The 12,739-nt window shown below is 45.9% G+C and overlaps 1 protein-coding gene across 1 annotated transcript in view; it reads right to left on the bottom strand.

The window, feature by feature from the left end:
• Positions 1–1,706: 1,706 nt before the first annotated feature.
• LOC134656572 (ankyrin repeat domain-containing protein 17) overlaps positions 1,707–12,739 on the bottom strand; it is a 53,154-nt gene continuing 42,121 nt past the window's right edge. Inside the window, exons 32-46 of the mRNA XM_063512132.1 lie at positions 11,713–11,835; positions 11,166–11,315; positions 10,879–11,035; positions 10,505–10,616; positions 10,116–10,300; positions 9,746–9,859; positions 9,231–9,314; positions 8,780–8,905; positions 7,839–8,022; positions 6,428–6,516; positions 5,380–5,570; positions 4,538–4,655; positions 3,220–3,390; positions 2,576–2,761; positions 1,707–2,260 (exon numbers count right to left, since the gene is read on the bottom strand). Of these exons, the coding sequence (XP_063368202.1) occupies positions 2,237–2,260; positions 2,576–2,761; positions 3,220–3,390; positions 4,538–4,655; positions 5,380–5,570; positions 6,428–6,516; positions 7,839–8,022; positions 8,780–8,905; positions 9,231–9,314; positions 9,746–9,859; positions 10,116–10,300; positions 10,505–10,616; positions 10,879–11,035; positions 11,166–11,315; positions 11,713–11,835 (2,014 nt within the window). The 3' untranslated portion in view covers positions 1,707–2,236. The remainder of the gene's footprint in view (positions 2,261–2,575; positions 2,762–3,219; positions 3,391–4,537; positions 4,656–5,379; positions 5,571–6,427; positions 6,517–7,838; positions 8,023–8,779; positions 8,906–9,230; positions 9,315–9,745; positions 9,860–10,115; positions 10,301–10,504; positions 10,617–10,878; positions 11,036–11,165; positions 11,316–11,712; positions 11,836–12,739) is intronic.

Below are 12,739 nucleotides of genomic sequence, written 5' to 3' on the forward strand. Positions count from 1 at the left end.
TACATAAGTATCGTCTGTTGTTTGTACTCGGGGTTATATGAACCCAATCATCCACGTGAAGAGTCTTACGGCTTATTTGATTTGGTCGTGACATAGCCATCGTTTGCTGTCAAGAGAACATTTGGTGGTAGGTCACAACTTTTGACTGACTCGAATTCCAGCTCAACCCTGACAATAACATTTTAGATAGGTATTAGCATACCTTCAGCAGCAGCAGTTGCTAAGCGGGCGAGGTGTTTAAAATAATCTCGACGCGACTTTATCGGTAAAGCTCTGGTTTCCTCCGAAAACGGTGCCGTCATGTAGCGGCCGTCTCCATACAAATACTACGACATCCATATTTAGCCGTATTATTTAGTATGGAGACGGCCGCTATATGACGGCACCGCTATCCTAGGAAAACCGATCTTAAGAGAATAAGAGCGTGTCAGGGTAATTTTGAACATCACGCCCGCTTAGCAACTTCTGTTGCTGACTCGTACCTACAGATGTAGTATGTAGTGCATAATTGTTTCCATCGTATTTTCTCGGAAACATTCGTATTTGACATGCTACTTCAGTCAATGTCAGTACTTTTTGTACCGCGACTGACTGAAATAGCAATAAGACATCGTAAATTTCCGTGAAAATACTGCCCCTTCCGTCAGAAGATTATTTCTTCACTACAGCTTCAAAATTCGCTTTCGGCCTGGATTAATGCATCTGTGTTGTAAAAACACCAACAAACTTTTCCGCCCTGTGTCAAATACCTAGATACCATAGCTATACGCCACTTCGGCACACTGTCTAAAGCTTTGGATTCCTCCGAAAGCGGTGCCGTCATATAGCGGCCGCAAAAGACGGCCGTCTTTACGGTGACGACATGTGGAAAATACCACGGCGTCATAACACACCGTCAGCCACCAAGGTCAGGCCGCTTTTTTACGTTACGTTGACAATCAACGCCGTCTAGGAAACCGCGCCATCTAAGCTTTGGTTTCCTCCGAAAGCGGTGCCGTCTTCATACAAATACTACGACATCCATATTTAGCCGTATTATTTAGTATGGAGACGGCCGCTATATGACGGCACCGCTATCCTAGGAAAACCGATCTTTACATAGACAACGTTCTAGTGACGATATGACGGCACCGCTTTCGGAAAAATCCAAAGCTTAAGCCTGGCCAGGAATATATGATCACGCGTCATGTTGCCGAATTTCACTGGAACTATTTTTTTTTCATACTATACTGAACTGCCACCCTATACATGAGAATAACACCGCCCTCATAACAATGATCATTATATTTCTGGTCAGGCTTTAGGTAGGTAGGCTGCTATAGTTATTATTTTGATGATGTATGGTAGTATAGTCATTTCATTTGTTACAAGTGCAAGGCAGCTTTTGCTAAATGTTAACTAATATATGTACGTAAATAAGAATCTCTCTGTATAGAAATTATCTAATAAATCTGTATATTTCATAGCTAGATTTTTATTGTAACCTGTTACCTTAATACTCTTAGACGCAGTCGAGTTGGGCAAGAACACACGCATTAAATTTGACAACGGTTTATTTGCCTACAACTTACCGCAGATCCTGCGTCATTATTCGAGACAAGTCTTCAGTAATAATTTACTTACAATTATAAATATACATGTTACCCAAATGAACCTATAAAAAGAATTATCTGAAAACAGGTGGTATTATTAAAAACACCAGTGGATACAGTGCATCAATATATGATATTTAATCTTCATGTACAAGCAAATTTATTAATACACGTTTATAATCCGACTCGGGTTGCGAGCGCATTCAATCAAATTAATATCGTATTATGCCATAATATAGTGTAAAATATGTAAATAGTCGGCGGCTGGGGCCGCGCAAGGCAACGCAAAACACGGCGCGTACGGAATCACATTCCAAGCTACCACTAGCGCGAGGGCGCGCACTAGAACAACTATAATTCGTCTAACAACGGCGGCCGGCAGCGAGCGGCAGTAACAAATAAAACTACAACCGACCCCTCACGTGTTTCATTATAATGAATCGTTTAATGCTCACTTCAGTCGATCGTACAGTATAAGTATTTCTCTTCTCGATAGGACATTTTCTCTATTATGTATATAGATAATCTGTATAATATAATTCTTTCTCACTAATATCTACACCGTTTCCAAGGGTTACAATTATATATAATCCTCGCGGGACAGTCTCGCGGCGCGGCCGCGGCCGGCGCCGGCGAGGGCTTCTCTAGTGGGTCCACTTGCTCCATGTCTGTCAACAATTAAAAAGCCATGTTATATTTTTGCAAGAAAGCAAGCGCACGAGGGGAGGGGACGGCACATAATAAGTACATATTAGTGTTTCATAGAGAACGCCTTACGGCTGTAGATTGTCTACATGAAATCTTAGAATCGGATCTTAGATCGATTAGCAACGTTAATAAGTGTCAGACATATGTTTGAAGTCAAAAATTTGCCGAGAGCTTCGGATATATATATTTCCGGCGCCGGAGTATAGAACCTACACGTACATCGATGAGTATACGGACATGTCGAGGACGTGGAATAAGTAAGGGCATGTAGGCACCTGTTTGTCGGCGTGCGGCTGCGCGGGCGGCGCGCGCTCCCAGGGCCGGGGGTCGGGCGCGGCGGGCAGGTAGTGCAGCGGCAGCGCGTGCATGAGCGACAGCGCCGCCGCCGTGGCGCCCGAGCCCGCGCCCGCGCCGTACTCCAGCCCGTGCGCCGAGTGCGCGCCGCTCATGCCGGGGGCGCCCTGCCAACGGAATGTGCATCTTTACTACCCGAAACATAACGAAGCGGAAACGGTACAATCGTCATACAGGTTTCGCTACGACTCGGCCGCGGCTCTTAAATCTACTCTTTTAAAGGCTCACATCCGCGGATGCGAATGTCAAGATAGGTACATAGAAAACGTCAAATATTACATTTTAGTAATTTTTATTTCTAAAAACCGGCCAAGTGCGAGTCGGACTCGCGTTCCAAGGGTTCCGTACATTAAGTCCCACTCACGCTTGACTGCTAATTTCTAATAGGTTTTTTTGGCTAATGACTAAATTACCTAGCAGTCTAGCACTTACGCCGATGCTAAGACGTTCCTGTACCGACCTGTTCCACATCCGCATCCGCATCAAATCCCCATCGATTTTATGCGGATGCGGATGTTGAAAATAATGCGGAAGTTCCGCGGTTGCGGATGCGGATATTGGCAACATCCCTGGTGCGTACCTGGTATCGGTCGTGGTCGGGCATGTGGTGCGGGTGGTGCCAGTCGGAGTCGGCGGTGAGCTTCCACGCGCGCTCGGTGCCGATCGGCCGCGGCTTGCGCTCCTCCTCCTCGCCCCAGCCTCCCGCCCCTACTCCCACACCACGCTCCAATAGGGACTGGAAAATATATACATACATTGTTAGGCTTAGAACGCCCTGCGATTCATTTCTTGCGGATTCACTCTTATAGTTATGCTATTTAAAAAAAAACAGGCTAAGGGTAAAGCTTTGGTTTCCTCCGAAAGCGGTGCCGTCATATAGCGGCCGTCTCCATACAAATACTACGACATCCATATTTAGCCGTATTATTTAGTATGGAGACGGCCGCTATATGACGGCACCGCTATCCTAAAGCTTTGGATTCCTCCGAAAACGGTGCCGTCATATAGCGGCAGCAAAAGACGGCCGTCTTTACGGTGGCGACATGTGGAAAGTACCACGGCGTCATAACACACCGTCATCCACCAAGGTCAAAGCGGCAAATTTGAAAAATGTAGGCGCGATGGGATAACTTCCCATAGAAAATTTGAATTTCGCGCCTTTTCCTACTGACAAGATTTGCTTGATCATCTATAATTTACTTGGAGGATGAAATATCACCAGAAGAGGAAAATAATCGTAGTACGGAATCATTTATTCAAATCTCGTGTCATTTATTCAAAATGGCGTCACCGCTATCTAATAAAACGTTCACGAAACTATCGACAAGGTCATGACGGCCGTCATCTTACGTTACGTTGACAATCAACGTAACGTAACGCCGTCTAGGAAACCGCGCCATCTTGTTTACATAGACAACGTTCTAGTGACGTCAGTCAACGCTATATAGCGGCCGTAATATGACGGCACCGTTTTCGGAGGAATCCAAAGCTTAAGAAAACCGATTTTAAGCCACTGGTTTTTGGACTTTTTGGACCCAAATGATTACCTATTTGAACTTTTTTCGGACTTATTAGTGTAATTAGGGAGGCCATGTGGAACTTTAATTACACAAAATGCTAACTACGCTAAATTTGAGTAACTTCTGCTGCTGTAAATTTTGAATGAAACTGAGTTTTGAATGAATGAATAAACTTCACACAGTCTTCATTTTGATTAATTTATATGGACAACACACACTTGACTAAAATTTTGCCTATGTCAAATTGTTTTCGCAATAAAGACCTAATCATTTTTAAGACAGTTTTCGTCAATCTTTAATATGTTCTGTGGGTTTCCCCATGCTGTCCCCCATAACACGCTGTAGCATAAAGGTTTCGTGTACCTGGTACTGTAGGTGAGGTTGCGGCGTGTGCATGGGCTTGGGCGCGGCCTGCTGCGGCTGGTACATGAGCAGCGCGCTGAGGTTACCGCCCGCGCCACTGGCACCCGCGAACAGCTGCTGTGAAGTCAATCATACAAGATTGTAATTAATTTAAAGCAATCACTCCGTAAAACATTTATTTTCTGTGGTAAGGTGTTGGTCTACGGTTGCCTCAGTGTCACATTCTATGAGAAAGTTACTATCTATTTTCGCATACAATGCGAATGTGAAAGTGTGAGAGAATGGTAATAAAGCTAAATAGTTATTTACAGTACATATGGGGCTACTTTTCCGTACTAGTTGTAAACGTTGTTCGATACACGTGCGAATAGGTAATTCGCAACTCGTGTCGATTTAAAACACTCCCTTCGGTCGTGTTTTAATTTATCGCCACTCGTTTCGAATTTCCTCTTTTTCGCACTTGTATCGAAAATAACTATTTTACTGTACATATGGCAATTTAAGGTTTCGACATACGCACGAAAAGTGCTATTTTACGCACTAGTGCGGAAAAGTAGCCCCATATGTACTGTAAAATAAATTATTAGCTTGGCGGCGCCGTCGTTCTGCACGGTTAAAATAGTAGGGAAATAATTCGGTCTCGGCGTACTAGGTACTGTAGGTGGGGCACTAACTACTTTAATGTAATTTAAACCATTTTCAATCGGAATACAGTTGCATTTCGTTTGTTTAGTTCGATTTCAGAACAAAAGAAATTCAATAATATTCGTAATTAGTTTCGTAAGGGGGACCTTATAATGAAAGGGATAGGCACCTGCTGCTGCTGCTGCTGGTGCTGCTGGTGCTGCTGGTGCTTGTTGTGGTGCATGTTGTGCGGGTGGAGCGGCTGGTGCTGGTGCGGGAGCGCGGCCAGGTGCGGCGCGCGCTGCGCGAAGTCGGGCGCGCGCGGGTTGAGGCGCGACACCTCGCCCGCCGCGGACACCGCGGACACGCCGGCGACACCCGCCAGCCCCAGCCCGCCGCCCATGGACACCTAAGGGGGGGTTACGGGTGTTATTCCGAACTCATTCTAACCTTACAAATACAAAATACAAATACAAATGCATTTATTTCATTACTTTTTACATCAGTTCTTAGGTATAATATAAGGGTTAGGTAGGTAATTAGTCCATCTTAGGTACATGAAGTAAGTACAGTATTTATCTAAACATTGTGCAACGAATTGTGTAAGTAATGAAAAAGGTGCGGGTACAGCTTGCTGAATTTAAACCCGCCCTTGGTCAGCTAATTGGAATGGTATTAAGATTAAATATTTAACCTTCCTTGGAGCATAGAGAAAAAAATACATAGAGTGCTCACTCCATACATCAGTTTTAGTACCAAAAAGACTATTAGCATCTAGCATCGAGTAGCGGAACTATCAGTACTGCTACTTGACAATAGATGTAGCACCGACCGGAAAGTCTTATGCTGTTGAGATAAGACTTTCCGGTTGGTGCTACATCTATTGCCAAGTAGCAGTACTGATAGTTCCGCTACTCGATGCTAGATGTAGACACTGAAATTAATAGTCTGAATTGATGTATGGAGTGAGCACTCTTGTCTTACTATATTTCTCTATGCTTGGAGTCTATAGATAGGATAGGTGGTTTTTGGATTTATTTTTGGGCGGCGTGTTTTATTTTATTGTGATATTTGTGATTACACTAATTATGTTAAAGTATACGATCGAATTTGACAAAGTGTCCGAGTAATTTGCTAGTAATCTAGAAGTTACTAACCGTTTAGTGGGCTCATGGAATCCTCCTAGGGGAGGCGAGGAAGACATTAAGTAGCAAAGTCTATTGGTTTCGTTTCCCTAGTTCGTGGATGTATAAAATGAGAACTTGCCATCATGTTGTGCCCATTCCTGGAGTTGTCTTGATAGATAGGTCCGTTTCGAGATAATCCACTCATGTCCATCGTATTCACACTGTTACCTAAAAATTAAACAAATAATTTAAACATATTCCAACACCCCTTATATTTTAAGCTCATTCTGGAAATTATTGATATGAACGATATTTTAATGACTGCTTTCCACTCACGATGATGATATCACGAGTTTTTTTTTCTAAAAGTCATCTCAATTTGCTAGTGAACGTCGCGTAAATTTATAGAAGAAGTATCGAATGAAAAAGCTTACTGGGGAAGTTTCTACAATAAAACCGGCCAAGTGCGAGTCGGACTCGCGCACGGAGGGTTCCGCACCATCAACAAAAAATAGAGCAAAACAAGCAAAAAAATGGTCACCCATCCAAGTACTGACCCCGCTCGACGTTGCTTAACTTCGGTCAAAAATCACGTTTGTTGTATGGGAGCCCCACTTAAATCTTTATTTTATTCTGTTTTTAGTATTTGTTGTTAAAGCGGCAACAGAAATACATCATCTGTGAAAATTTTAACTGTCTAGCTATCACGGTTCGTGAGATACAGCCTGGTGACAGACGGACGGACAGCGGAGTCTTAGTAATAGGGTCCCGTTTTTACCTTTTGGGTACGGAACCCTAATAAAAAGTAAGCCGAGGCAAATACATCGTCGCATAGATATAAATTTCGCACCATAGTTACGGTCACATACACATCGTCAATCCACGTCATGTATTGACAATATATCATCATAGAACAAACATCTGTTAGAGCAACTTGGAATATTGAGCATTTCAGTCACTTTTTTACCTGTAGGTATGTGCAATTGGATGTGGAAATGCGATTATGTATTAAGACGTCGGTTACGGTTACGGCTAGGGAACGGCCAGTAGGTACAGGCATAGAGAAATAAAGACAAGAGTGCTCACTCCATACATCAGTTCAGACTATTAATTTCAGTATCTACATCTAGCATCGAGTACCTCAACAGCATAAGACTTTCCGGTCGGTGGCTACATCTATTGTCAAGTAGCAGTACTGATAGTTCCGCTACTCGATGCTAGATGCTAATAGTCTTTTTGTTACTAAAACTGATGTATGGAGTGAGCACTCTTATGTATTTTTTCTCTATGATTTCAGTCACTTTTTTACCTGTAGGTATGTGCAATTGGATGTGGAAATGCGATTATATATTAAGGCGTCGGTTACGGTTACGGCTAGGGAACGGCCAGTAGGTACAGGCAGGACACTTAGCGCCACTTGCATCATCCCACTAACCTGACTAACCCGAGGTTAACCGGTTAACCCAGTGTCAAATTGTACTGGTAACCATGGTAACGTCAGGTTTACCGGGTTAACCCCGGGTTAGTGGGATGGTGCAAGTGGCGCTTACTGAGCGAGATGGGCGGGAGCGGGCCGATGGGCAGCGGCTGGTGGAAGGGCGGCTGCGGCGGCTGGTAGGCGGGCGGCGGCGTGGAGCCGTGCGAGGAGGTGCGCGAGCACGGCGAGCAGCCGCCCGGCGCTGCGCCGCGGTAGCCCGGCGCCTTGCTCGCGTCCACCTGCTCGCGGTACACCTGCTGGGGAAGGTCAACTTTAACATTTAACCTGTCGAATCCCACGATATGACGTCACCATAAGCGTTCTGGCTCATATATGAGCCGTGGGAGCTGACAGATTAAGGACGACGAGGCGGCGACACACGTAACATATATAAAACAATAACAGGCTTTGACAGATACAACTCTATCGAATTATAACTAATATAGATTGATCGAATGACTCATTTGATACGTTTTATGATCGTGCAAGTCAGTATTTTCGTAATCCGTTATGTAAAAGTTTCTACAATGTTACAGTGTTTAGAACAGAAAATCCCGAAAAGAAAGAAAAACAGTGTCGCCGTGTAATAAATAAAAAAACCGGCCAAGTGCGAGTCGGACTCGCGCACGGAGGGTTCCGCACCATCAACAAACAATAGAGCAAAACAAGCAAAAAAACGGTCACCCATCCAAGTACTGACCCCGCCCGACGTTGCTTAACTTCGGACAAAAATCACGTTTGTTGTATGGGAGCCCCACTTAAATCTTTATTTTATTCTGGTTTTAGTATTTGTTGTTATAGCGGCAACAGAAATACATCATCTGTGAAAATTTCAACTGTCTAGCTATCACGGTTCGTGAGATACAGCCTGGTGACAGACAGACGGACGGACGGACGGACGGACGGACAGCGGAGTCTTACTTAATAGGGTCCCGTTTTTACCCTTTGGGTACGGAACCCTAAAAATATCAAGTGGGATTGGTGTTGCGTTGCGGTGTAGAGAGTAGTGGGTACCTGGTGCGGGTGCGGCGCGTCGTGCGCGTCGCCGGCGCCCCACATGCCGCCGCCGGCCGACAGGTCCTTGAACAGCGAGTACTCCTGCGCGCCCGGGCCCGTGCCGCTGCCGCTGCCGCAGCTCGACTGCGACCACACAAACCGTTACCACTACGCTAAGCTGACACGTGCCATACCGGTTAACCACGTGAGGCTCAGTGTGCATTATCTTGTATCAATTCAACAGTTTATATTGTACCTTTTTGAAAGGAAAGTTTAAAAAAAATGCTTCTGGAACTCAAAGAGGTTATTAAGTCAATCAACCGTCTTCATAAGTCAGCTATTTTTTTTTTGCTAAGAAATATACAATTCAACTTGGTCTGGCTCCTACACTAGACTCAGCCTGTCTCGTAGGTAAACCAGGCTCAATTGAGTTTCTATAATATGAAAATAAAATCTATTATAGTATTACCTGTGGCGTCGTATTAATATGCAGTGCAGAGTTAGGGTTGGCAGTGTTATCTTCGCTCCACTGGCTTGGAGCTTCTGGGCTCAGCTGTAACATGGAAAATTTATATCAATGTATCATCACTTAAAACTATCTATTACCTAAAACCTGTTCTATGCCATGCCCGGTCCAAAAGTCCCCGAGACTTGTTGGATAAGCCGAGGCCCATAACGCGGGTCGTTACTTCTCTCCCTCAGCCGCCGACCCAGTTCTCTGAACATCTCGCACGTTCGCTGCTCCAGGGCCCAGCTGTTTCGACAGCAACGGGCACAAAATCGTACGTCCCCTGCAACCCGCAATATTTGGCGTGCTTATTTTTGATGGCATTTTCTGCCGCTTAGCCTGCCGCCTGGACCGTGCATTAGATGGGATATGGGATGCGGCAAATGTACTATCACATGTCGCATCCCATAAGACACCGCCCCCTCCGCCAGGGAACCAATATAGCCCCCGGGTATAGCTAGTGTCTCGTGTGTTACCTGCGGCACGTCGGGCACGCGCTTGTCGTCATCGGCGCGGGCGGGCGGCGAGTCGCGCGCGCGCAGCGGCGACGCGGCGGGCGGCGGCGGCGCGCAAGACGGCGGCGTGCTCGTCTGCCGGACAAATATTACATGTAGTTACCATCGTCTACGTACCATACGCATGTACTTGATATAAGAGCCTGATGGTTAATCTTTGTTCTTACATTGGCTTGTTCATATAATTAAAGTTGGACAGCCGCGAAATTACCTCACGAACCATGTAAATTGTAATGCCTCGGCCATGAAACGCACGCACCGAGCGTGCACGATCGACGTTGAGGTCGTGGACGCTCGGAGCGTGTGTTCGGGGCACTCCTGCAGCACACACCTGCGGCTTGACACGCGCCTTGGGCTCGGGCGCGGGCAGGGGCGGCGCGAGCGCGGGCGGCGCGGTGAGCTTGGCCGCGAACGTGTTGCGCGTGCCCACGATGGCGCCCGTGTACGACAGCGACGACTTCACCGGCGTCGCGGTGGCCGTCGCTGCGGTGGCGCGCTTCTCGACCACTGACGCTGCTGTTCAATATTTAATCATGTTATACATCATTATTAACGATCTATGGGCCAAGTTCTCTTATCCCGGCAAGCGCATGTAGGTCTAAATCTTCTAACCTGACCAGATATACTGTTGTGTTTGGGTTAAATGTATATAATCATTAAATACATTGAAACTTGGAAAGGTACTCAGGACAAAAACCGATTTAGAGTTAAAGCAGTTACCGTGCGCAGTTAGGCGGAGAGCTTGTGCGCGCGGCGTGGAAGTGGCGTGCTGCTTGGAGGGCGCGCGCGCGGTCGGCGTCGCGCGGGCCACGGGCACGGCGCTCGGCTGCTGCTGCAATTCGTTTCAATTATTCATCATATGCAGAATATTTTAAAATACATACTGTACGCGTAACGTCTTAGTATTTCTTTTGTCTACTGCCACAATACATCCATACATCCCATCCGTTTCAGGCTCGGGTGACACCAAGGCGACCTTATTCTTCAATTGACATCGGAAGCTGCGCACAGCGTCCGATTGTACGGAATGATATGAAGGAAAGCAGCAGATGCGACGTTAATCCAATACATAACGCCTAAAAGGGCTAGCTTACCTTGGGCGGTGCCTGTTTGGGCTGCTTGGGCTGCAGCGGCGGCGGCTGCGGCGCGGGCAGCTTGGCGCGCGGCAGCAGCGCCGCGATGTCGGCCTCGGGGTCGCGGATCATCGCCGCTATCAGGCTCGCCGCCTGCTTCGTCGCTTCCGCTGAACCCCTGTTACGAACACATTAAATTAACGGTGCACTTGGGAAATCTGTTCTCGAGTCTACAACTTGACTAGACTGTTATTCATCATAGAAATTGAATTTATACGGGAGAAAGAGAGTTCAGTGTGTGTACATACTTGATGGTGATGATGCGCTCGCCCTGGCCCTTGCCCTGCTTGTCGACCTCGATGTGCGCGCCGGTGGCGGCGCGGATGGCGTTGATGTTGCTGCCGGCGCGACCGATCACTCGCGAGATGGCATGCGCGCCGACAGATACTTTCTTGCATCTGCACAAACACAATCATGTCAATAGAATCCTAGTAAGACTATCTGCCTGCTAAACCACATCCAATAACTACAGTCTAAATAGAGTTAAGGTTCGCTGGGCATCCATTCCAACCTGGGTTTATTTTGAAGATGTTGACTACCAAATAAGAATGACGAAAAGCCAACTGAAATATTTAAAGACGGCCATTTACTTAGTAAATGGTGGGCTTATCGTTACAACTAGCTAGTGCAGTATTTTCTCAAAGAAATTGGATCTATTTCACAAGTTACGGATTAACTTCGAAGCTTTACTAAGCTGTCCAAGATTAAATAGATTCACGTATAGAATCCCACATCACGATGATCTGAGGAACGCTCATCTGTTAAACGTGCCCATCTCTATGTTTGCCAACTTACCCTGGCTCGACGGTAGAAAGGGTCTGCACGCTCGACTTGCGCACGACCTCCTTCCATCCTTCCTCTCGTCGGCCGCCCACGCACCCGCCTTTTGGCGACGTACTCTTGGCTTCCAACTCCCATCTACAACATCAAGGCAACCATGTTCATTCTATTATTTTATTTTGTAAGAAAATATTAAATGCAAATTTTATGATTGTATGCTTTGACGAATAGTATGACCCAAGTGCCTTAAAATAAATGGACAAATAAAGTAGACACTAGACTATTAGACATGTTTAGAAGTGTTGATGTAGAAAATACGGTTTCCATAGCTGCTGCGCTAGGCACATGTATGTACAGTGGGCCAAGAAAGTGGTCTACCACCCTACGGTTGAGGTTCGTTTGAACGTCATGAGACAACAAGGTCGACACACGTACGTCAACTGTACGTCATTGTCAACCTTAGCGATCGTTAGATCTCGCAGAAACTTTTGTCAAAACTGGTAGACCACTTTCTTGGCCCACTGTACCATCAGCCGCTGAAGTGCTTGGCGACTTTATCAATGAATTCATTCATAATTTCTCAGTGCAATTTCGCAGCTCACTGTACATGGTTGTGTAGTCTACAAAGTACACTTTTAAATTAGTCTTCAAATGTGAATAAAGTTGGTATGCTTAAGCTTTGGATTCCTCCGAAAACGGTGCCGTCATATTACGGCCGCTATATAGCGTTGACTGACGTCACTAGAACGTTGTCTATGTAAACAAGATGGCGCGGTTTCATAGACGGCGTTACGTTACGTTGATTGTCAACGTAACGTAAGATGACGGCCGTCATGACGGTGTCGCGATAGTTTCGTGGACGTTTTATTAGATAGCGGTGACGCCATTTTGAATAAATGACACGAGATTTGAATAAATGATTCCGTACTACGATTATTTTCCTCTTGGATGACGGTGTGTTATGACGCCGTGGTACTTTCCAAATGTCGCCACCGTAAAGACGGCCGTCTTTTGTGGCCGCTATATGACGGCCGTCATATGA

The sequence above is a fragment of the Cydia amplana genome, chromosome 2, assembly GCF_948474715.1.
Source record: "Cydia amplana chromosome 2, ilCydAmpl1.1, whole genome shotgun sequence".
Lineage (NCBI taxonomy): Eukaryota > Metazoa > Arthropoda > Insecta > Lepidoptera > Tortricidae > Cydia > Cydia amplana.